Source organism: Protopterus annectens, chromosome 2.part0 (assembly GCF_019279795.1).
Source record: "Protopterus annectens isolate FY-2018-M chromosome 2.part0, PAN1.0, whole genome shotgun sequence".
Lineage (NCBI taxonomy): Eukaryota > Metazoa > Chordata > Ceratodontiformes > Protopteridae > Protopterus > Protopterus annectens.
The window spans coordinates 1,800,793,406-1,800,818,727 of record NC_056728.1 but is presented as its reverse complement, the minus strand read 5'-3'; the positions used below and the strand labels follow the sequence as shown (position 1 = coordinate 1,800,818,727).

Here is a 25,322-nt window from a genome sequence, read left to right as displayed (position 1 = left end):
TACACAGCTTTCTTCCTCTAAGGACTGTTGTGATACAAACAGATATGTCAGCTGTGTGGAACATCAAGTAAGGAATAACTCCTTATAAAGTAGTATAAAGGCAACCCTAAGAGCCTCAGGGAATCTCTCTCAACTTTTTGGTTTAAAAGCCCGCGTTTGCGCTTGTTTCCCACCTTTCCTGTAATTAGTCTAGTCCAGATACAGATTTGCTGTATCCAGGACTGTTTGTAAGCTTCTGCGCCCCCAAGCCTTTCTGTGTCAGAGGGAAGCCTTCTAGCTTGTCAGTAGGAGTGGTAAGCACTAGGTAGTCTACCTACCACAAGAGGAGTGGTTTCTGGCCCAAAAATTGTAGTTTATTGGCCGTTTGGGCAGTTTTTCCATCTCTTTCAACGTTCTGGTTTAAAAGCCTGCGTTTGTGCGCGTTTCCTACCTTTCCTGTAACTAGCCTAGTCCAGATACAGATTTGCTATATCCAGGACTGTTTGTAAGCGTCTGAGCCCAAGCCTTTCTGTATTGGAGGGAAGCCTTCTAACTTATCAGTGGGAGTGGTAAGCACTAGGTAGTCTTTCTATCACAAGAGGAGTGGTTTCTGGCCCACAAATTATAGTTTATTGGCTGTTTGTGCAGTTTTTTTCATCTCTTTCAACTTTCAGGTTTAAAACCCCCCATTTGCGCTTATTTCCCACATTTCCTGTAATTATTCTAGTCCAGATACATTTTTGCTGTATCCAGCACTTTTTGTAAGCTTCTGAGCAGTGCCAAAAAGTCTGCTTTTCAATTTTTCCTTTAGATCTGATAGTTCTCTCCTCTCCTGCACTTTTACTAGCTTATTAGTCTAGCACTTTACCAGACATCTTGTAGCAGTTACTGTAGCACACGAAAGTGCTGCCAGCAGTAAACATTCTACAAGGAAATAGCGCCAGTACTTATTATTAATGCCCACCCCTCCAGGCAGGTCTAAAGGTCAGTTCCCTGTGCTTTTTCCTATTAATATGGTGAACTTGGGCACCCTGAGGCAATGTACCAACTGCCTCTTGTACACTGACAGCCCTCTCCTTTTACCTCCCAACAGTCAGACTTGCGAGAGATGCACTTATATATCCAAATTGGAAGCCATGCACTCTCCAGCCAAGACCGGATAGCTGGCCAAGAGGAGAAGGTCAATACTGGCACCACACCACATGGAACACACAGCCCTCTAGAACACATACCAGCACTGCTTTCACATAAAAACATATACCACACACCCCCCACCTTCATGGAGGCTCTCAGTAAAAATCTAACCAAACAGCAGAGACCTCTAAGGCAGAAATGCACTCGACCACAACACAACACTAATCATGAGACACCTAACTCTCCTAAACAGTCTGCCACTCAACCAAAGCCCTCAAGGCAAAACAGCATGCCCAACACACTAGTCATAGGTGACTTGATAGTGAGGCACACTGATGTCCCACTCACTAGGCTGAATAAGGAGAAAGCAACAGTCCGCTGCCTGTCAGGTGCCAGGATCTGCCACGTAGTGCACGCACTCAGATCCCTCAACAACAGGTACAAATATGACTCGATCATTGTACATGTGGGTGCAAATGACCTGAGACGTACCTCCCTAGACTACATGAAAAGAGACATGGAGGAGCTCTCGGATTATGTAGCCCAGGTGGGTATGACCCTAGCCCTAAGCAGCCACCTACCGTCACCCAAAATTATACCACAGTACAAGCAGAAAATGATTGAATTCAACAATTGGCTAAGTTTCTGGTGTCATTCTAAGGGGCTCCAGTATCTTTCTGCCTGGGATGACATGATTGACAGACCTGGATGCTTTGCCTGAGATGACCTGCATCTGTCACCCTGGGCTTCCGGATACTGGCTAAGGCTCTTGCCACCCCTATATATAGTGTCTTTTTTAGGTGGTGTTCCAAAGACCAAATAACCACTGTAACAGCTACAAACAAATGCAGTCTGTGGGTCATGCTGCTCAACGCTAGAAGTCTAAATCTCAAAATGCACTCACTCAAAGTACTCCTTAAAATGGAGAACATCGACATTTGTGCTGTAACAGAGACCTGGTTCAAGGTAGCAGAAAGCACCCTTGCACTACCAGGCTATAACTTATTCCACACCTTTCGGCCCCAGAACTTGGACCGAAGCTCCAAAGGTGGTGATGTTTCCATATTCATAAAGGATGTGCACACTTCCAGACTGGTAGCCCAACATAATGCATCAGAGATACTTCAGGTACAGCTAACATTGGGTAAGACAGCGATTCAGGTCGTCGCCTGCTATAGGTCCCCAACCATGTCCCAAGACTCGCACTCTACATTCCTAAGCACCCTGGAGAATGTTAGGGTCCAAACCTAACACTCTTATACTGGGCGACTTCAACTACCCCTCCATTAACTGGGAAAACTACTCATGTACCAGTACAATTGCCCCACGTTTCCTGGAATTCATTAATTCCAGTGCCCTGGACCAGCTCATTCTTACCCCTACTAGAGGTAGCAACATCTTTGACCTGGTCATTACTAACATGGGTGACCATTGCTCTCCACCAATAGTCAACTCCTCCCTGGTTAGATCCGACCACAAACTAATCACCTTGGAAATCCACATCCCTCCCACCCGCCGCAAAAGTAACCACCATGAAAAACTTCTCCAAAGCTAACTTTGGGCTCCTAAAAACAGAGGTGGCTAACTTCACGGCACCCATGCAAATGGGGAATAGTTGCATGACCGCCGAATCATACACCAGTGCACTGTACGAACATGTACACAAATTCATGGATCACACCATACCCAATAGAACCAAGATGCTGTCCTCCAAAAAAAAAAGGAAGCCAATCTGGTGGTCCCTTGCCATAAACAAACTCTACAACAGAAGGGGGAAACTGATGCAGAATAAGGTGAAGTCCCAAGACTGGAAAAACTCCCCTATCAGCCTCAACAAAAAGTTGAGATCCTTCATCAAATCCTCTGAAGCTAGCTAAGCTAGCTATGAAAACAGAATTGCAGCAGATAGTAAAGACAACCACAAGGCCTTCTATAGTTACGCAAAGAATTTCCACGGCATTACCCAGATTTACTCTGAGCTACTGCATATTGGTACCGCCTATACTGAGCCAGCAGATATTGCCAATATACTGGCCGACAGATTCATTGCCAACTTTACCCCTCTCTCCCCAAAAGAGACCAATCATAGTACCAGTAGATTGTCAGGCACCCAGTATTACTGCTGCACAGGTTAAAACAGCAAGGCCAAGAATACAGCTTCTATGGATCCTGACAATATCCCTGGCTGTGTTCTACATGAACTACAGATTGAACTGGCACCTCACCTGTGTGCCCTGTTCAGTCACAACCTCACCTCAGGCTTTGTCCCTACCGAATGGTGCACTGCTACAGTCATCCCTCTCCACAAAGGAGGACCGACTACAGACCCTGGGAACTATCGCCCCATTAGCCTGATGAGTCTGATGTGCAAAGCTATGGAACACATCATCATGGACTTAATAAACAAGGATATAGGGAATTTCCAGACTGTGGATCCCACACAGTTTGGTTTTGTGAAGGGTAAATCATGCCTGCTCAACCTCGTTGATTTTGAGATAGTCACCAGAGCCGTGGATGAAGGCAAGGTGGTTCACACAGCCTACCTTGATCTGGCCAAGGCCTTTGATACCATTCCCCACTCAGAAATCATAAAAAACTCACTAAGCTAGGCATCAACCCCTATATCACTAGGTGGGTTGTAAACTGCTACTAAAAATCAAGGAAGAACGTCCAAGGATAATCCTGATAGCTCCAAACTGGCCACACTGGTACCCACTCACTGAGGAGCATGTCTCGGAACAATATGTGGACAATTCCCTGATGCCTTTGATGTTAACGCAGAACAACTACAGCATCATACATCCAAACCTAAAACCTTACAACTGACTGCATGGAACATCACATAACAGCAGCTATTCCAGAACTTTTCCCAAAGAGTTAAAGACATTATTCTGGAAGCACGCAGACCTTCAACAAGAAGGAACTATGCTGGAAAATGGAAAGGTTTGTCATCTGAGATGGAAAGAGGAAAAGATGTGTCAAACATAGATATGCCTAACATTCTGGAGTATCTGGCGAACTTCTTCATTCAGGCCTGTCCTACTCCTCCATCAAGATACATGCATCAGCTATTTCAGCAGATTACAGCTTTGATACACCTGTTTTTCGCACCCTTTGCTCAGACAATTCCTCAGAGAATCAAGAATGTAAAACCTCCAAGGAAACCACCATTACCAGCTTGGGATTTAAACTTTGTGCTAGAAAAGTTGACACTAGCACCCTTTGAACCAGCAGCAACAGCAGACCTACAACACCTATCATGGAAAACTGCTTTCCTACTGGCAATTACTTCAGCAAGGAGGGTTTCAGAACTACAGGCCTTAATGGCAGTGCAACCCTTCCTAATCTTCCACCAAGATAGAGTGTCCATGAGGACTAATCCTACATTTATGCCTAAGGTGGTATCCAGAGTGTCTTTAAACCAGGCAATCCACCTACCTACCTTCTTTCCCAACCCACAAAACAGAGGGAAAGAATACTGCATACCTTGGATGTACATAGACAGCTACGCTACTACTTGGACAGAACAAAAATAGCAGAAAGACTGACCAACTTTTGTAGCCTATGCAACAGGAAGGGAAGGAAAAGCTATTTCCAAACAGACAATCTCCAAATGGATAGGAAATTGCATTCTGTTACTCCTTCCATGGAAAACCAATTCCACAGAACATAAGACCTCATTCTACAAGAGCAACAGCCACTACCACAGCCTTCTTACGAGGAGTGGCAACCAAAGACATTATTGAGGCGGCTACTTGGACCTCCGTGCATACATTTGCCAAGCATTATAATTTGCCTCTATATTCCAGATCCCGAGCAGGGTTTGCCATTGCTGTACTGCAAGGGATCCTAAACACACCATAATCTACCTTTATCCTCCTCCCTAGTTGGCTATGGTATTCTACCCACTTGTTATGACTGCAGATGCATCCATGAAGGACATAGTACAGTTTTGTACCTACCATAAATGTAGATGTCCGAACTGAATAGCATCTGCAGTCATTACCCTCCACCATCCCTCTGTGGTACTCCTAGGGTGTTTACCCTTCTAATAGCTAGCTGTTGGGAGTCTTTATGGTGTATTTGTTTTTGTATATGTACATACATGCTTATTGTTGTGTTTACCTCTATCTATTTGGAAACATTGGCATCTATCCAAATTTTAGCCTGCAAGAGGGCTACTGGCATCTGGGGCAAGAAACACTGAGGAAAATGGCGTCGGCTGATGCCTTTATACCCGAAGACCAACAGAGATGACGTCGGGTGGAGGCGACATCAGCGAAGCGGACCCGGACTTTGGAATCCGGCCGACTGAAGGGCTGCCTGACGACAGGACAACCCACTTGTTATGACTGCAGATGCTATCCAGTTCGGACATCTACATTTATGGTAGGTACAAAACTGTACTTTTTTTCCATCTCTTTCAACTTTCAGGTTTAAAACCCCCCATTTGCGCTTATTTCCCACATTTCCTGTAACTATTCTAGTCCAGATACAGATTTGCTGTATCCAGGACTGTTTGTAAGCTTCTGAGCAGTGCCAAAAAGTCTGCTTTTCAATTTTTCCTTTAGATCTGATAGTTCTCTCCTCTCCTGCACTTTTACTAGCTTATTAGTCTAGCACTTTACCAGACATCTTGTAGCAGTTACTGTAGCACACAAAAGTGCTACCAGCACTAAACATTCTACAAGGAAATAGAGCCAGTACTTATTATTAATGCCCGCCCCTCCAGGCAGGTCTAAAGGTCAGTTCCCTGTGCTTTTTCCTATGAACTTGGGCACCCTGAGGCAATGTACCAACTGCCTCATGTACACTGACAGCCCTCTCCTTTTACCTCCCAACAGTCAGACTTGCGAGAGATGCACTTATATATCCAAATTGGAAGCCATGCACTCTCCAGCCAAGACCGGATAGCTGGCCAAGAAGAGAAGGTCAATACTGGCACCACACCACATGGAACACACAGCCCTCTAGAACACATACCAGCACTGCCTTCACATAAAAACATATACCACCCACCCCCACCTTCATGGAGGCTCTCAGTAAAAATCTAACCAAACAGCAGAGACCTCTAAGGCAGAAATGCACTCGACCACAACACAACACTAATCGCGGGACACGTAACTCTCCTAAACAGTCTGCCACTCAACCAAAGCCCTGAAGGCAAAACAGCATGCCCAACACACTAGTCATAGGTGACTTGATAGTGAGGCACACTGATGTCCCACTCACTAGGCTGAATAAGGAGAAAGCAAGTGTCAGCTGCCTGTCAGGTGCCAGGATCTGCCACGTAGTGCACGCACTCAGATCCCTCAACAACAGGTACAAATATGACTCGGTCATTGTACATGTGGGTGCAAATGACCTGAGACGTACCTCCCTAGACTACATGAAAAGAGACATGGAGGAGCTCTCGGATTATGTAGCCCAGGTGGGTATGACCCTAGCCCTGAGCAGCCACCTACCATCACCCAAAATGATACCACAGTACAAGCAGAAAATGATTGAATTCAACAATTGGCTAAGTTTCTGGTGTCATTCTAAGGGGCTCCAGTATCTTTCTGCCTGGGATGACATGATTGACAGACCTGGATGCTTTGCCTGAGATGACCTGCATCTGTCACCCTGGGCTTCCGGATACTGGCTAAGGCTCTTGCCACCCCTATATATAGTGTCTTTTTTAGGTGGTGTTCCAAAGACCAAATTACCACTGTAACAGCTACAAACAAATGCAGTCTCTGCGTCATGCTGCTCAACGCTAGAAGCCTAAATCTCAAAATGCACTCACTCAAAGTACTCCTTAAAATGGAGAACATCGACATTTGTGCTGTAACAGAGACCTGGTTCAAGGCAGCAGAAAGCACCCTTGCACTACCAAGCTATAACTTATTCTACACCTTTCGGCCCCAGAACTTGGACCGAAGCTCCAAAGGTGGTGATGTTTCCATATTCATAAAGGATGTGCACACTTCCAGACTGGTAGCCCAACATAATGCATCAGAGATACTTCAGGTGCAGCTAACATTGGGTAAGACAGCGATTCAGGTCATCGCCTGCTATAGGTCCCCAACCATGTCCCAAGACTCACACTCCACATTCCTAAGCACCCTGGAGAATGTTAGGGTCCAACCTAACACTCTTATACTGGGCGACTTCAACTACCCCTCCATTAACTGGGAAAACTACTCATGTACCAGTACAATTGCCCAACGTTTCCTGGAATTCATTAATTCCAATGCCCTGGACCAGCTCATTCTTACCCCTACTAGAGGTAGCAACATCTTTGACTTGGTCATTACTAACATGGGTGACAATTGCTCTCCACCAATAGTCAACTCCTCCCTGGTTGGATCCGACCACAAACTAATCACCTTGGAAATCCACATCCCTCCCACCCGCCGCAAAAGTAACCACCGTGATAAACTTCTCCAAAGCTAATTTTGGGCTCCTAAAAACAGAGGTGGCTAACTTCACGGCACCCATGCAAATGGGGAATAGTTGCATGACCGCCGAATCATACACCAGTGCACTGTATGAACATGTACACAAATTCATGGATCACACCATACCCAATAGAACCAAGATGCTGTCCTCCAAAAAAAAGGAAGCCAATCTGGTGGTCCCCTGCCATAAACAAACTCTACAACAGAAGGGGGAAACTGATGCGGAATAAGGTGAAGTCCCAAGACTGGAAAAACTCCCCTATCAGCCTCAACAAAAGGTTGAGATCCTTCATCAAATCCTCTGAAGCTAGCTATGAAAACAGAATTGCAGCAGATAATAAAGACAACCACAAGGCCTTCTGTAGTTACGCAAAGAATTTCCACGGCATTACCCAGATTTACTCTGAGCTACTGCACATTGTACCGCCTATACTGAGCCAGTAGATATTGCCAATATACTGGCCGACAGATTCATTGCCAACTTTACCCCTCTCTCCCCAAAAGAGACCAATCATAGTACCAGTAGATTGTCAGGCACCCAGTATTACTGCTGCACAGGTTAAAACAGCAAGGCCAAGAATACAGCTTCTATGGATCCTGACAATATCCCTGACTGTGTTCTGCATGAACTACAGATTGAACTGGCACCTCACCTGTGTGCCCTGTTCAGTCACAACCTCACCTCAGGCTTTGTCCCTACCGAATGGTGCACTGCTACAGTCATCCCTCTCCACAAAGGAGGACCGACTACAGACCTTGGGAACTATCGCCCCATTAGCCTGATGAGTCTGATGTGCAAAGCTATGGAACACATCATCATGGACCTAATAAACAAGGATATAGGGAATTTCCAGACTGTGGATCCCACACAGTTTGGTTTTGTGAAGGGTAAATCATGCCTGCTCAACCTCGTTGACTTTGAGATAGTCACCAGAGCTGTGGATGAAGGCAAGGTGGTTCATACAGCCTACCTTGATCTGGCCAAGGTCTTTGATACCATTCCCCACTCAGGAATCATAAAAAACTCACTAAGCTAGGCATCAACCCCTATATCACTAGGTGGGTTGCAAACTGGCTCACAGATAGAACCCACAGTGTGAAAGTAGCTGACTCCAAGTCAGACTGCCAACCTGTCACAAGTGGAGTCCCACAGGGTTCGGTCCTGTTTGGCATCTACTTCTCTGAAGTCTAGGCCAACACAAAGGGACTCTGTCTGACAAAGTTCACAGACAGTTGCAAGTTGGGAGCTATTATTAACTCCACAAGTGATGTTGACATCCTACAGAAAGGCTTCACTGAGACCAACGACTGGTGTCAGAACCATGGCCTTAAGCTCAATGCCAAAAAATGTGTCGTCATCCCCTTTGGGAAAAACCTGGTTCCCATGAATTACCACATCGATAGTAGTTCACTAAACACCAAAGGAGTTATAAGAGATCTGGGAACTCAGGTTGACAGCAACCTCTCTTTGACCACCACATTGCCACTATGGTCAGAAAGTCCTTATGTGTGGCACATCTCATTACTAAGGGTTTTGTCTCCCTCTACTCTTCCCTCATTAGGCCAGTCATAGAGTACAAGGCCCCATTTGGCATGTACCTCACTAGACACCTGCAATAACTGGAGAGGCCGCAAAAGTACTTCGCAGAGGATCCTAGGCCTTAAACACTTGTTCTATATGGACAGACTCGAAAATGTCCAACTATTCTCGGTCTCATATCACCTACTTAGAGGCGATCTCTGCTTGACTTACAAATCCATGTCTGACCCAGCTCTGTTAGAAATGCTACATCTAAAGAAATCCCAGTCCCTCCGCACCACACACTGCAGAGTACTTAACCTCATTACCACAATCAACAGAACAAGCTGGAGGGACAGGTTCATAACCCAGAGACTGCCATGCTATGGAACAGACTTTCCCATACATGTCAAACAGAGCACATCACTGGCCCTCTTTAAAAGAAATCTTGAGTGGATGAGAAATAAAAAAATTCACCCTAGGGATCACTCCAGTGGCTCTACTCGACAATGGTAACTAAGGTCGGGTGGCATAATGCCAGGGTAATCCTATGGGCTAGGCTTGTTAAAGGCTGCAGGGCCATTAGCCTAGTACACACCTATGAACCTATGAGAAACCGGGTCTTAGCCCATGTGACAAGAAGCAGTGAGAGCGTGGCAGTGGCCAATCTCTAACTGCTTCCTAATTGCAATGCACATTCCGGGGGAGTGCAGCATCCTAGCGGACAGCCTGAGCAGAGTCTTGCTGATTCCTCACTAGTGATCTCTAAAGCAGTCAGTGGCAAACATGATCTTTCGAAAATGGGGTAAATCTTGCTTCAATGTCTTTGCTTCAACTCACAACAACAAATGCAGAAGGTTCTTTGCCCTGATCCCTCCTCAGCGACAGTCCCCAAGAGATGCTCTAATGCATGTTTGGCACCCCCGGTCTACTTTACACATTCCCACCTCTACCATTAATTCCCAGCTTTCTTCAGAAAGCATACAGGTTGAAGAGCAGAGTAATCCTCATTGCTCCTTTCTGCCCTCAAGAAGTCTGGTTAACCTTCCTGTGGTCTCATCTCATCTGCCCTCCATATACATTGGAACCGGTTCCAGATCTACTCCTGCATCCATCAAGGCAGATTCACCAGGATCTCCCAGGCCTAAAACAAACCGCACAATTTCTCCAATTCCAATGATGGCTAGACATTCCAGGCTTTCATCCGCCACCCAAAAGGTTTTGATTTCATCCCACAAACCATCCACTAGGGACATTTATAAGAACAAACGGAAAAGATTCTCCATATGGGCTCAACAGAACCAGTTGGGTCTCTTTACTGCTCCCTTTTCTGCGGTCCTAGATTTCCTTGCTGATATCTTCCAAAATGGGGCAACTTACTCCACAGTGAAAGTGCAGCTGGTGGCCATTTCAGATTATCATTGGAGAAAATTTTTCATCACTAGCTTCTTCAGAATTGTGCATAGCCTTTCTTTGAGGTATCTTCTTGCTTTGTCCTCCTCCTTGGGATCTGACTATGATTCTTCAGGCAGTAGTCCATCACCCTTTTGTACCATTGGCCAAATAGATTTGAAATTCCTTTCATGGAAAACTGTTTTATTGGTGGCCATCACTTCTGCAAGAAGGGTTTCTGAGTTTTAAGCCTTCTCTTCCAAACCTCCTTATTTGATTTTCCATAAAGACAGAGTCACTTTAAATACCAACCCTTCTTTTTACCCAAAGTTGCTACAGTGAACAATGTTAACCAGTTCATCAACCTACCAGTGTTCTTTTCCAGTTTTCAAAAAAAAGGGGGAGTATATCCTTATGTTCATAGACGACTGCATTTTTATCTGGACAGGACAAAGTCATTCAGAAAGTGATCAGTTGTTTGTATCCTTTGCCAATATCAGAAAAGGAAAACTAGTTTCTAAGACTACGTTAGCCAAATGGTTAAGAGATTGCATTTCTTTTGTGTATGCATCTAAGGGTATATCTTTGCCCACACAAGTCAAACCCCACTCTACCAGATCCATGCCAACATCCCAAGCGTTTTGGTCTAGGGTCTCGATTGATGATATTTGTGCAGCGGCTTTGAGGTCAAACTGTCATACCTTTATTTCACACTATAAGCTAGATATTACCTCCAAAAATAGAGGTACCTTTGGTTCTGCAGTGCACTGAAATATCCTTCCATGAGGGCCACCAAAGGTTACTGTAGCTGGGGAGTCTGTCCCACAGGTTGAGGAACAAATGAAAATGACGTCAGGTAAAGAAGTTATGGACTCACTGTAACGTTCCATCTGTGTTATCCACTTTCATTCTTCCTCAACCTTCCCTCCCTCCTTCCCACTGCCCATGGCTGTGAAAGACCTGATGGATATACTTATAAGAACTAAAGTTCCTGCTTGAACTCTTGAACCTAATTATATGTTTACTTTTGTATATAGTCTGCAATATGTTAGCAGCAAACTCTATCTGATGTAATCTGGAGGAATGAGGCATTATGGGTAGGGGAGGAGCTCATGCTTGGGTGCCTAAAGCTTTGGAAACTGGCCAAGTTGAATCCAAGGGTCAGATCCGAGACCCATGGGTTGAGGAAGAATGAAAATGGACAACACAGATGGAATGTTATGGTGAGTACATAACTTCTTTTTTTTTAATTTCTTGTTTGTGTACCAGTTAAAGATATCTTGATACCAACTATGGTGAAGTAAAGGCAGAGCAATTTAAAAATAAATGAGCTGTACAGTTAGATGCGTGTGTTTAATTTGGCCCTAGTTCAGTTGCATTCAGATATATATTTTGGCTGTTGTAGATGCTGGCAGATAAACAACTGCCATGAAGGTGATTTATGCTCTCAGTTATGTCAAGAGCAGTCTTTTTATTTATCACCCTAAACCCTATCCCCCTGTGGTGACAACAGTTTGGAAAAAAAAAGTTCAAACAGAAAATACCACTTGCAATATTTATTGCTAGTGGTTGTAACATGCAAAATTAGAAATCATGAGGAAAGAGAGTTTTAAAGGACCAGTGTAACTAAAAAAAGTATTTTGTCTTATTACATTTGTTCACCTCCCTGCATCTCCGTAAAGAGTTCTGATTTTAGCTGCCTGAAAGGCTGTTTTGTAATCTACTAAAAGAACTCCAGTCACAAAAGACTGACTGCATAGGAATGTGAATATCTAATGAGAAATCCCCAAAACGTGGTTTTACAGGAGGACATGCCCCACTGCACCCCCCCCCCCCCACATCACTGCTACTTATGTATACCAACTCCAAGGTTACACCCTCTCAGGGAAAGGAGAAATCAGTGGTGCACTGTAAAACCAGTCTTCCAGGACAAAATATGGCAGTCACACACTAGTGATCACAAGAGCGTTGATCTCTAGTGCTTCATGCACAGTCCTGGCTTCTTCAGATTATTTGTTTCTACTGTAAAACAGCCTGATAGAGGGCAGATGTAGTACCCTGATTTATTTTCCTCCCAGTGTGTTTTTTTTTCCCCTCAATGTACTCCGTGTCCTCAGAATAGTTATGCCCTCTTCCATCGTGCAATATTTTCTGTACATATCCTTGTAATGGTATTGCTCAAAATTACTGTTAACGTTGAGAATCTCAGAATAAAATATCGGAAACATTTGTGTAATGATGTTAAGTAGTTTGCATTCTTTATGTTTTAAAACATACCGCAGTAAGCCATTTCTTCTTCAGCTTCAAATCAGTGTTTAAATTAGTTTCTGAAAAACTGGGAATTCAGTAATTGTTTGTTCATTCTGTTTCTGTCATTGGTATGAAGTTTCTTCATTCTGAGACTTCACAGCAACAGTTGCTAATTCTCAGAGGCTGAGTAGCTTTACAACACAAGAAGAGGGAGTGAGAAAAGGCAACTGTACATGATGACAGTACACAGTAAAACATCTGTCAGACTCATCCCCTAGAGAATAAAATAGGTTTATAACCATATTGGTACAGAGGGAGAACAGATGGCTGCAAACACTGGTTTGTTTTCCCCTGAATCAGAAATGTTAAGAAGTGAATGGTAGGATGATGTAAGAGCCAGGGAGACAAATTCCTAAGTGAAGTATGTTAGGATTTCCTTCAGACCCACATGGTGTGCACTGAGTAAGCCAAATACCATAGAAATTCTGTGAGGGAGGAAGGCAGAAGGTCAGCTGAAGCATGCTTTTCATGTTGGGAAGAAGATTTGGGAAAAGGAAATGTGTTGAGGGCAAAGCTACCCTTTAAAATGGTGGGTGGTGGTTCATTTAATGATGTGTCACTAACTGTAAAGTAATTTGCCAAGTTTTTCACTTTTGATTAAGTGGAGTATACAGATATGAATTGTTGTCTGTAAGTATACATTTTGTGCCAAAATATATGTAATTTTCCATCTGTTCAGTACTTCACATGGATTGTTCTGTTTATTCTGCAGAATATAAAGAAGAAGGACAATGCAGCAGGAGCAGCAAAACCACGGCCACCAAGCACTGGAGGAATCAGTCTCCTCCCTCCTCCTCCTTCAGGTGGAAAACTCACCAATACACAAATGTCACAGGACCAAGCAGTTCCACAGCCCATGTCTGCTTCTGCTCCTAGTATGTTCTAGTATTGCTTAAAGACCACACAAGTTTTTCATGTCGAGAGAATATCAGTATTGTATTCAGTGAATCTTATGTATTTTAAATATGATTTTTTAACTGCTGAATTCCTGATAATCTTATACTGATGCTTTGGAAAATGTTTAATATTTTTTTTTGCCTCTCTTTGCTCCTACTCCCTGTCCATCTCCCACCAGTCGGCCTATTCATTCCCCATAACAAGGGTGAGAGCTAACCAGGAGAGGGCATCAATCAGACAGCCATCAGGGATGGTTCGAGGATTTTTCTTTTCTTTTCCTCCTTGGTGTACTACATGAGAGAAAAAGATGGATCACGCAGCACTTTTTAGGTAAATGTTAAGAAGGAGAGCCAGCACCTTGATTAAAATGATGTTGCATGCAGTCTCTTGAAGTGTGAAAGAAAGAAGCCAGTAGGACTGTGATCAGCCAAGAACAAACTACTTCCAATACCTCATTTGGTGGCCTCCATCCCCTAACTTGCTGTGAACTCCCTTAGCTAGTGATGGATTGATCTCATAGCTGAGATCATCTTACATCTCAGAAGATGATAGGAAATCCCTTCCGGTGGCAAACACTTTCATGAACAAGTCCCAGGTTTTTTACACCACACCTCCCCCATTTGAACCAAAAACTGGTGGGATGTCCTTCATGGATGCATCTGCAGTCATAACAGCTGGGTTGTCCTGTCGTCAGGCAGCCCGTCAGTCGGCCGGATTCCAAAGTCCGGGTCGCTGATGTCGCTCTTCATCCGGCGTCATCTCTGTTGGACTCGGTATAAAGGCATCAGCAGCCGCCATTTTCCTCAGTCTTTCTTGCGCAGAAGCTGTTCGCAAGTGCCGGTCGGTCGGATCCAGAGATTTTTTCACCGAATACTTTCTTGCCTCAGCCGATGTCAGAAAAAGTTAATAATTGTTTAACCTGTGGGAAACAAATACCTCATAAAGATTTCCATTCTTACTGTCTGCCTTGTTTAGGCCCAGCCCAAGCAGCCTGTTCGGCCTGTGCTTCCTTCAACCGACCGAGCGCTCGGGGCCGTCGGTCGTGAACAGTTTTTCGGTTCTGACTTTGCTTACATTATGTCGCTGAACCTCCGACTACACTTTCTGCCAAAAGAAAAGACCGCTGAAACCACGCTTAGCAAAACCCGCCCGAGTCTCGGGTTCGGCGAAAAGAAAACTGATCTAGGTACAGCCGAATCTAACTCTGCACTTGAGGCCCCTGCTACAATTCTTGAATCGGCCTCTGAAACTTACCCACTGACTTATCAGACACCATTCCCTGGATGTCTCTACCCCAGCACGTGGTGCTGCTAGGCCTCCAGCAGCCATGTCCATTAAGGCCTTCGCCAGGCTAAAGCAGCCAAGAATCAGTGCCTGTTAAGCCACCCTCAACCAGGCCCTCTTCTAGTTCTCAAATGCTCACCTTGGCAGAAGATTTGATTTCTTTAATTAGAGCATCTCAACCTCACCCAGACAGGGCCGATAAGAGACCTAGGGCAGAGCCCCTGAGCCAGTGTCCTCTGATGATTCTGCAGATGAATCAGACATTACTGACCAGCCAGAGGCCCCTTTCTCTAATTTTGAGGATTCTGATGCTGAAGAATCCATTCCAGCTGCTTGAAGAATTCTCCTTTGGGGAAACCTTGCATGCCATGCAGAGCAGTTCCAATGGCAGCAACAAGAATTCTCAGATTCAAAAGACTTAGAACCTTTCTGCACCTTCCACAGCACAGGCCCTTAGCTATACCTCCTGTTCTTTCTGTGGTAGATGACGCTAATGATGTCTGCTCCAGACTCATTACCCCGAGCCCCTGCCAAAGCAGACAGATTTAACAGGGTGGCAGACACTCAACACCACCTTTACAAGGCCCCCTTGCAGACCCAGAAACTATATCCCAGGGTCCCAAGGCAGTTGCAGCTACCATAGCTAAAACCCTACTCCTTCTGAAAGGGAAGCAAGGGCATTAGACAGATGGGGTAAAAAGTATACACTTCAGCTACTCTCTCAGCTAGAGCTTTAAACTGCCAGTTTCACATGATACAATACCAAGAGTTTATGCTTGATCAGTTAACTAAAAATTAACCACTGATGAAGCTCTTGACAAGAAATATGTATTAGAAATGGTAAATAACATACAACAGGTTAGTAACCATTCCTTAAAATGTGGCTATGATGCACTGGAGGCTTCATTTAGATCAGCCATGACTGGCACAGTGATAAGAAGGCATGCATGGCTAAAGGAGCAAGCTCTACCAGATCATGTTAAAGCTAAATTGTTAGATGCTCCTATGGATAAGACAAGTTTGTTTGGTGCACCTGCCCAGCAGGTTATGAAGAAAATGGAAGAAAAGGCAAAATCAGTTCAAACTGTTAAAGATTTCCTGCAGGTTCAACCCCAAGGTTTAGCAGGAACTGGCCTGCCAAGAATTGGTCCTTTCCTGACTCCACAAGATTTCAAAGGGGCAGGAATAGACGTTCCAGAGGCAGAAACCAAACCAGAGGAAGTGCCTTCATAGGATAACTGTGGCAAGGTAACAACAGAGGCACAGACACAGCCACTGCCACTACTTCAACACAACCACAGTGACTTACTCCTAAAACCACCTACCAGGGAGCAAATAGCAGCTCCACTAGGCGGAAGGTTAACTTTATTTGCAAAGAACTGGCACCACATAACAAAAGACAAGTGGATTCTGCAAATTATACATCAAGGTTACCGATTCCACTTCCACACTATACCAGTCAAAAGAGGAATGCCAAATCTACCTCCAAATCAAAAAACAGAAGCTTTACAACAGATAATGGAGTTAGCAAACATGAGAGCTGTGGAAAAAGTGCCTGCAGCAGAGCAAGGAAAGGGGTTCTACTCCAGACTGTTCCTAGTTCCAAGAAAGGAAAAAAGTTGGAGACCAATTCTCGACCTGTCCACCTTGAATACATACATCATTGTCCCAAAATTCAAAATGCTGACCCTACAGCAACTTCTTCCCATGCTGGGCAAGGAGTGTTGGCTGGTAACTCTAGATCTCAAGGAGGCATACCTACCAATCTGCAGAGGATACCTCAGATTTCTCGCAGGATCAGAGCACTATCAATTCCCACCATTGCCTTTTGGCTTATCTACTGCTTCCAAGTATTCACAAAATGCCTGGCATCAGTAACGCATACTGCAGACTACAGGGAATTCATATTTACCCATACCTGGACGACTGCCTGCTACAAGGGACAACAAACGCAAGTTGACAACAGATTTGCAAAGGGTCATTTACTTGCTACAAGCACTGGGATACACAGTCAATCTACAAAAGTCAAGACTGATACCATCCCAAACAAGGACATTCTTGGGAGCGGAATTGGACACAGTGAGACAAATGGCATTCCTAACTACAGAAAAACAAAAGAACTCCTCTTTACTTCTTGTCACTAACAAAGCTGAACAAATTAACAGCAAGAAAAGTTCTGCAGGCCTTGGGCTTCATGGCATCATGCATAATTTTGGTTCCATTTGCCAGACTACATATGAGAAAACTACAGTGGTACCTACGGAATTTATGGTCCCAACACAGGCACAGCCTCAAACAGAAATCCCACTAATTCCATGCTTAAAACAGGAGTTCCTATGGTGGGCCCAGGCATGCCGGTCCAACCCAGGCCTTCCCTTTCACAGATGTCAAGCAAGCCAGAGCATTACAACAGATGCTTCAGACCTAGGATGGGGGCCCACATGCTGGACAAATGCGTGCAAGGATTGTGGACTCAGGATCAACTTCACCTGCACATCAACCTAAAAGAAATGCTGGCTGTAAACTGGCTATCCAAAAGTTCAGACCATTTCTCAAAGAGGGCCAGCTGTTGATAAGGACAGACAATACCACAGTCATGTGGTACATCAACAAACAGGGAGGCACTCATTCATACCCCCTATGCAGAATGACTTTGGAACTGTGGACCCTGGCACTCAGCTACAACATCCAGCTGCAAGCAAGATTTGAACCAGGAAAAGAAAATACTCTAGCGGACATTTTAAGCAGGACCACATCAGATGCTCACGAATGGCACCTGCACCCGGACATCTTCAAGATCATTACAAAGAAGTGGGGAATGCCTCAGATAGATCTATTTGCATCTCCTCACAATCACCAACTCAAAAAATTCTGCACAAGGACATTTCATCCACTAGCATGGAAAGTGGATTCGCTCTCCTTCAGCTGGAAGGGCCTAACAGTTTATGCATTCCCACCTCTACCCTTGATACACAAAGTACTCCTAAAAATCAAGGAAGAACATCCAAGGATAATCCTGATAGCACCAAACTGGCCAAGACAACACTGGTATCCACTACTAAGGAGCTTGTCTCGGAACAATATGTGACCCTGATGCCTTTGATGCTAACTCAGAACAACTACAGCACCATACATCCAAACCTGAAAACCTTACAACTCACTGCATGGAACATCACATAGCAGCAGCTAATCAAGAACTTTCCCAAAGAGTTAAAGACATTATTCTTGAAGCACGCAGACCTTCAACAAGAAGGAACTACGCTGGAAAATGGAAAAGGTTTGTCAGTTGGAGTTCTGAAAGAGGAAAAGATGTGTCAAACATAGATATGCCTAACATCCTGGAGTATCTGGCGAACTTCTCCATTCAGGCCTCTCCTACTCCTCCATCAAGATACATGCATCAGCTATTTCAGCAGAATACAGCTTTGATCCACCTGTTTTTCACACCCTCTGCTCAGACAATTTCTCAGAGGAATCAAGAATGTAAAACCTCCAAGAAAACCACCATTACCAGCTTGGGACTTAAACTTCATACTAGAAAAGTTGACACTATCACCCTTCGAGCCAGCAGCAACAGCAGACTTACAACACCTGTCATGGAAAACTGCTTTCCTACTGGCAATTACCTCAGCAAGGAGGGTTTCAGAACTACAGGCCTTAATGGCAGTGCAACCCTTCCTAATCTTCCACCAAGATAGAGTATCCATGAGGACTAATCCAACATTTATGCCTAAGGTGGTATCCAGAGTGTCTTTAAACCAGGCAATCCACCTACCTACCTTCTTTCCCAACCCACAAAACAGAGGGGAAAGAATACTGCATACCTTGGATGTACATAGACAGCTACGCTACTACTTGGACAGAACCAAAAGCAGCAGAAAGACTGACCAACTTTTTGTGGCCTATGCAACAGGAAGAGAGGGAAAAGCTATTTCCAAACAGACAATCTCCAAATGGATAGGAAATTGCATACGATTCTGTTACTCCTTCCATGGAAAACCAATTCCACAGAACATAAGACCTCATTCTACAAGGGCAACAGCCACTACCACAGCCTTCTTACGAGTGGCTACCAAAGACATTATTGCGGCTACTTGGACCTCCGTGCATACATTTGCCAAGCATTATAATTTGCCTCTATATTCCAGATCCCGAGCAGGGTTTGCCACTGCTGTACTGCAAGGGATCCTAAACACACCATAATCTACTTTTATCCTCCTCCCCTAGTTGGCTATGGTATTCTACCCAGCTGTTATGACTGCAGATGCATCCATGAAGGACATAGTACAGTTTTGTACCTACCATAAATGTAGATGTCCGAACTGGATAGCATCTGCAGTCACTCCCTCCTTCCCCTCTGAGGTACTCCTAGGGTGTTTACCCTCCTAATAGCTAGCTGATGGGGGGGAGTCTTTTATGGTGTATTTGTTTGTATATATGTACATACATGCTTATTTTTGTGGTTACCTCTATCCTTTTGGAAACATTGGCATCTATCCAAAATTTTTAGCCTTCAGGAGGGCTTCTGGCATCTGGGGCAAGAAACACTGAGGAAAATGGCGTCGGCTGATGCCTTTATACCCGGAGTCCAACAGAGATGACGTCGGATGAAGAGCGACATCAGCCGAAGCCGGACCCGGACTTTGGAATCCGGCCGACTGACGGGCTGCCTGACGACAGGACAACCCAGCTGTTATGACTGCAGATGCTATCCAGTTCGGACATCTACATTTATGGTAGGTACAAAACTGTACTTTGTCTTATGTAGAGCAAACTCTCATGTTCCTTAGCATAGTTTGAGGTTTCTTTTTTGCCTAGGGAGTCTGCTTCTCTTTCTCTTTCCAAAGTTGAGTGCTCACCGGGAGAGTTAAGCAGACCCCAGTAGGTCATCCCATACTTTCTGAGCCCTGCACCATACTTATCACATTGGAGCTGCATTGTGTTTTTGTTGCATATTATGACATGATCAGTCCAGTAAGAGAATGCTGCCAAGGAACATAACTTGATGCCAGCCTAGGGCCTTGTGCAGGCCCATGATGTGCTTGTCGTGCATTTACCAAGCAAGTCCTTGTGTGCTAAAGATTCGTGTCCTGTCCTTTAGTCTCCATCTGTCTCCCAGCTTGTAACTTTGATACAGGAGGAGTTTGGCCTTTTCCCTCAGGAGGGGATAATGCTCAAGAGTTTTTTTCTTTTTCTCTGAATTTTCCCAGGTAAGGAGATCAGAGTGGGAACAAGGATGCTTATCTTTCGGATAGATGAGTAATGAGTCTTCTCATGTTTAATTTTATTCTCCAAGATCACCCCTTCTTAGATTGACTTGCATTTCCTTTTCCCTCTACCATCAAAAAAATGCTAAACTATGAGCTTTAAGTTGTACCTTTTCTGTTGTATTTTCTGAATGATTTAGTTTTGTTGCATAAAAAAAAATGCTTACACTGGTCTTCAGTCCCATAAAATGCAAATTTATACTACAAGCCAGAAGATGTGGAATGTCATGCATCTTAAGGCATACTCCTTTCCTTTTTGATCTCAGCAATGGGGCCTGACATTCAGACGCCTTGAAACACTCCCATCAAACAAGGGAATCGAAAGCTGGGGAGTGGCGTGACAGGATGGAATTTTATTCTGCCACTTTGTGCTTCAGGAACTTAAAACAGTGTGCCTCGCCTACTCTATTTTCATTCATCTCTGTTGGAGCATACTCTGGAGCTGTTGGCGTAACTCCTGATTCAAGGGTGAAGGAGTCTTTGAAAAAGATGCTTATTATGTTCCCTGCAGTTGGTTTTCACATTGACTACTGCACCTTTACATATGCTGGTATAGGCAACTGGTGTAGCATTTGCTGGTGTATGACTGCACTGGCTGCCATGTTGGGGCTTTCCTCTTTTCCGGATGAGTTTTGTCTTGTCTATATAAGTATCCCTTTTCTGGGGATAGGTTCTGTTTGATGGTGAAAATACTCAAAAGAACAGTGAGTAGCTGCAAAATGGGAAAAATCTTAGTTTACTGTAAGATGTGCATACAGTACTTCCCAGGATGCTGCTTCCACTTTTTCATGATTAGCTCAGCCTGCTAAAGGATATGGCTTCTTCAAAGACGGAGATAACAGTCAGATTATCAGACAGTATTGTTTTTCTTGAGCCCTCACTAACTCTTCCAGTAGGTAACCTTTGCTCAAGGTTTAGCAGTCTTAACTATGAGCTAGAACTAGTTTGCCCCAGCCAGGAGGGGGTCTTGAACATGGGTTATAGTTGTCTCAAGCCTTGGCTGCTCCATTATCAAGAACTCTAGTCAGGATTAGGTTGTCTGTGTAGACTTCGTGGAACAGTCTCAAGAGTAGGAAGGAGTGTTTTTATTCCCTTATCCCCATCCTGGATCTCTGAGATTTCCATAAGGTGCATTTGATGCATCAAGCTCTATCCCATGTTGTTGCTTGGGTGTCTGTGTGTTGTCGGTGGACATTTTGAATGCCGGCTGATACTTAAGCATTTGAGACAACACTTGACTGCCTGTAGAAGGTCCCCTTGCTTTTCCTTGGTTATTAGTATTTCTAGTACATATTGCTGCATTTTGGCTTGTAGTCTGCTTTCAGAATATTTATAAAAGTTTTGCCATCAGTGGTAGAGGTGTTGCAGGAAAGAGATGTCCTGGAAGTTCTAGCAGATAACTCCCTGGCAGAGTCTCTGGGTCTTGGACTTTTCTCTTGTTGCAGTCTCTGGCAGCCACTGTAAATGATGAGAAATCAGACCTGGTCCCATTTCAGAGAATTGTTTTCAGGCAGTTCCCTAATTCCATTACAGGGAATTGCTTTCATTGAGGTGGAACTGCACCCACTTACGTTCAAGTCTTGTCTGTCCAAGTAGTAGGCTGGGGGAAGTCATGGTCTTGACAGCCTAGGTGGGAAAACAGATGTGTGAATACTCATAGCCTTCTACATTTTCTTTGGGTGATAGTAGCCACCATTTTTCATTTATGGCACTCTGCCTGTCAGCCATCAAGCTTATAATGGACCATCATTTAATCAGACATGAAGGTGCATTATACTCACTTATGTCAAGAGCAGTCTTTTTATTTATGAACCTAAACCCCATCCCCAGCAGTGACTTCAGCACTCAAATGATTACATGGGCTACCTCTGTCCCCACTTTCTGCACATGTGAGATCCCCCACTAGTGTTAACAGAGGATACAGTTAGCAGTGTGGCAGTTCCTCCCATTTCCTCCATATCTGCCCCCAATGCATTATGAGCTTCAACTGTCTTGCCGAGCCTGGACATGGGAGCCGCAATGCAAGCCAAGAGGGAAATACCACACTATACCCCCCAGCATGGATATGCCCTTTGTTCCTATTTGTGCTATTAAACTCCGTGTCGTGAGTCAAACTCCTGTCACCTAAACTGTAGTCAGGGCTTTATCCCTCTAGACCCCCCCCCCCCCCCGGAACATGGAGACACTGTTTTCATTTTCTACTGGGGTGCCTTTATATGAGAATGTGCTACTGGTTTGTGAGGTATAGTACTAGATGCAGTATCACCGCACTCTTACAGATGATGTCATAGTGTCAGACCCTTGTCAGTATATTTTAGAGTGGTAGTCTGTTCCCATCTGTCTGAGCTAAGGGATTCCCTTTTTGCTGCCAAATCTGTCGTGGTCTCATAATGGGTGCTTCAGTGGAGGATGAGAGTGCCCACCTGGGTCTCAGTGGTGCAGGAGAATTGGATGTTAGTGAATTAAGTAGTCCTCATAATCCTGCTCAAACTGAGGTCAGTGGAGATTGCTGATAGGTTGAGGAAAGAGCTACAAACCAAGCCACTGCTAGACTAGCGGGCAATAGTCTGGTTCTTAGTACAGAAGAAAAAATGATCACCTCTCTGTGAGACGTTTATCTGGGTCTGGCAGTGAAGTCATTCATCTAAGTGCCTTCTCAGCATGAGCGCTCAGCCTAGGGAAGGCAGATATTCATAGGTAGGTACTAGGCTATCGGCGCAAGGGCATAAGTAAGCCTAGCCTACAAGGTTCTCTGGCTTACGCCACCCAAGAAAGTTATTTCCCTGTGCCCCTGTCGAGCAGAGCCACAGAAGTGATCCCGGGGTGTATTTCTATTTCCCATCCACTCATCAATATTTTTCTTGAGTGTTAATGAGGAACTTTGCTTGACATAGATGGGTAGCTTGTTCCAGAGTATGGGAAGTCTCTGGGACAGGAATCTATCCCTCCAGCATGTCCTGTTTATTGTGGTGACAAGGTTTAGGTCCCTAGAGCATGTAGCTCCGATGGATTGAGATTTCTGTAGGTGTAGCATGTCCAACAGCTCTGGGTTTGACATAGCTGTATATGTTAGGCAGAGATCACCTCGGAGTAGGCGGTATGGTACGGAGTAAAGCTGGAGTTTTTTTTGAGACAGTCAGTGTAGAGCATCTGTTTGAGGCCAGTAATCCTCTTTGTGAGGTAGTTCTGTGGCCTTTCCAACTGCTGCAGATGTCTTGTGAGGTACATTCCAAAAGGGGCATTGTACTCTATTCTCTTTTCCTGGATGAGAGCCCTTTTGTGATGAGGTGTATCACATAGTGGAATTTCCTGACTACTGTGGTGATTTGATTATCAAAGGAAAGACTACTGTTCACCTGGGTGCCAAGGTCTCTTATCACACATTTGGCGTTAAGTAGACTATCACCTATGTAGTAGTTCATGGGTACAGAGTTTTTACTAAAGGGGATGACAGTGCACTTTTTGACATTGAGCTTGAGGCCATGGCTCTGACACCGGGATTCTGTCTCATTGAGGCCCTTCTGTATGAGCCCTTCTGTATGATGTCCACATCATTTGGGGACTCGACTATGGCTGCTAGTTTGCAGTCATCTGTGAACTTGTTAGCCAAAGACCTCCTCTGTTAGCCTGTACTTCTGAGACGTAGATACCAAACAGGAGAGGTCCCAGGACTGAACCCTGTTGTACTCCACTTGTCACTGGTTTGAAGTCAGATTTGGAGTCTGCAACTTTTACAGTGTGGGTTCTGTCAGTGAGCCAGTTGGCAACCCATCTTGTGACGTAGGGATTTATACCTAGTTTAGTGAGTTTAGCTTTAATTCCAGAATGGGGGATGGTGTTGAAAGCCTAGGCAAAATCAAGATAGGCTGTGTGAACCACCTTTCCCTCATCTGTGGCTTTGGTGAGTGCCTCAAAGAAGTTGATCAAGTTCAGGAGGCATGATCTGCCTTTCACAAACCCGAACTGGGTGGGGTCCAGAGTTTAGAGGTTACCAATGTCTTTGTTTGAGTTCCATGATGATACGTTCCATGGCCTTACAGATCAGGCTCGTCAGGCTAATAGGGCGATAGTTCCCGGTATCAGTGGAGGCTCCCCCTTTGTGGAGTGGGATAACTGTTGCTGTGCGCCATTCAGTGGGCACAAAGCCTGACGTGAGGCTATGATTGAACATGATGCTTAGGTGTTGGAGCCAGTTTGTTCTGAAGTTTGTGTAAAACGGAGCCTGGGATGTTGTCCGGTCCCATGGATGCTGTTTTTTTGGCATTAGTGTGTGCAGCTTTTACCTGTGTAGTTGTGATTACAGGGACTCTGCATTCTTCCTGTATAGATATGGGCCCTTTAGGGGATGAGAGGGTGGTAAAGCTAGCACTGAAGTTATCTGCCATGATGTTGGCAATATCAGTTGGTTCTATAATTTTCGTGCCGTTGTGCTGCAACTCAGAGCAGATCTGGGTGTTGCCATTGAGATTGTTGACATAGTTCTAGAATGCATTGTGGTTGTCCCTAGAATCAGTGGCAATTTTGTTTTAGCAGCTAGCTTTGGAGGATCTTATAAGGGATCTCAGCTTCTTACTGAGTTTGACCAGGAACCAGGAAGCTCCTTCACTCATGGGATTTTACTCTCTTTTGCAACAGTTTCTTCCTTCTGTTGTAGAGTTTGTTTATGGCAGGGGACCACCAGATTGGCTTCCTTTTTTTGGAGGGTAACGTCTTGGTTCTGTTTGGGATAGCACGATCCATGCATTGTCCATCTGCATGGGTGTCATGAAGTTCACCACTTCTGTCTTAAGAAGCATGAAGTTGGCTTTGGAGAAATGTTTTACCATGGTTTCCTTAATGGGGGTGGGATGTTGATGTCTAGAGTGATTAGCTTATGGTCGGATCTGACCAATGAGGAGTTGACTTCAGGTGTGGAACACCGGTCACTCATGTTGGTAACGACTAGGTCTAGGCTATTGTTGCCCCTGGTGTGGATAAGTTGATCCAGGGCATTGGAATTTATGAATTCCAGAAAGCGTTGAGCGAGGGAATTGGTACATGAATAGTTTTCCCAGTTAATAGTGGGGTAGTTGAAATCGCCTATTATTAGGGCGTTTG

The 25,322-nt window shown here is 44.6% G+C and overlaps 1 protein-coding gene across 1 annotated transcript in view; it reads left to right on the top strand.

The window, feature by feature from the left end:
* NECAP2 (NECAP endocytosis associated 2) overlaps positions 1-25,322 on the top strand; it is a 1,246,850-nt gene that overhangs the window by 914,744 nt on the left and 306,784 nt on the right. The window contains exon 6 of the mRNA XM_044061830.1: positions 13,490-13,652. Coding sequence (XP_043917765.1) covers positions 13,490-13,652 — 163 coding nt within the window. The remainder of the gene's footprint in view (positions 1-13,489; positions 13,653-25,322) is intronic.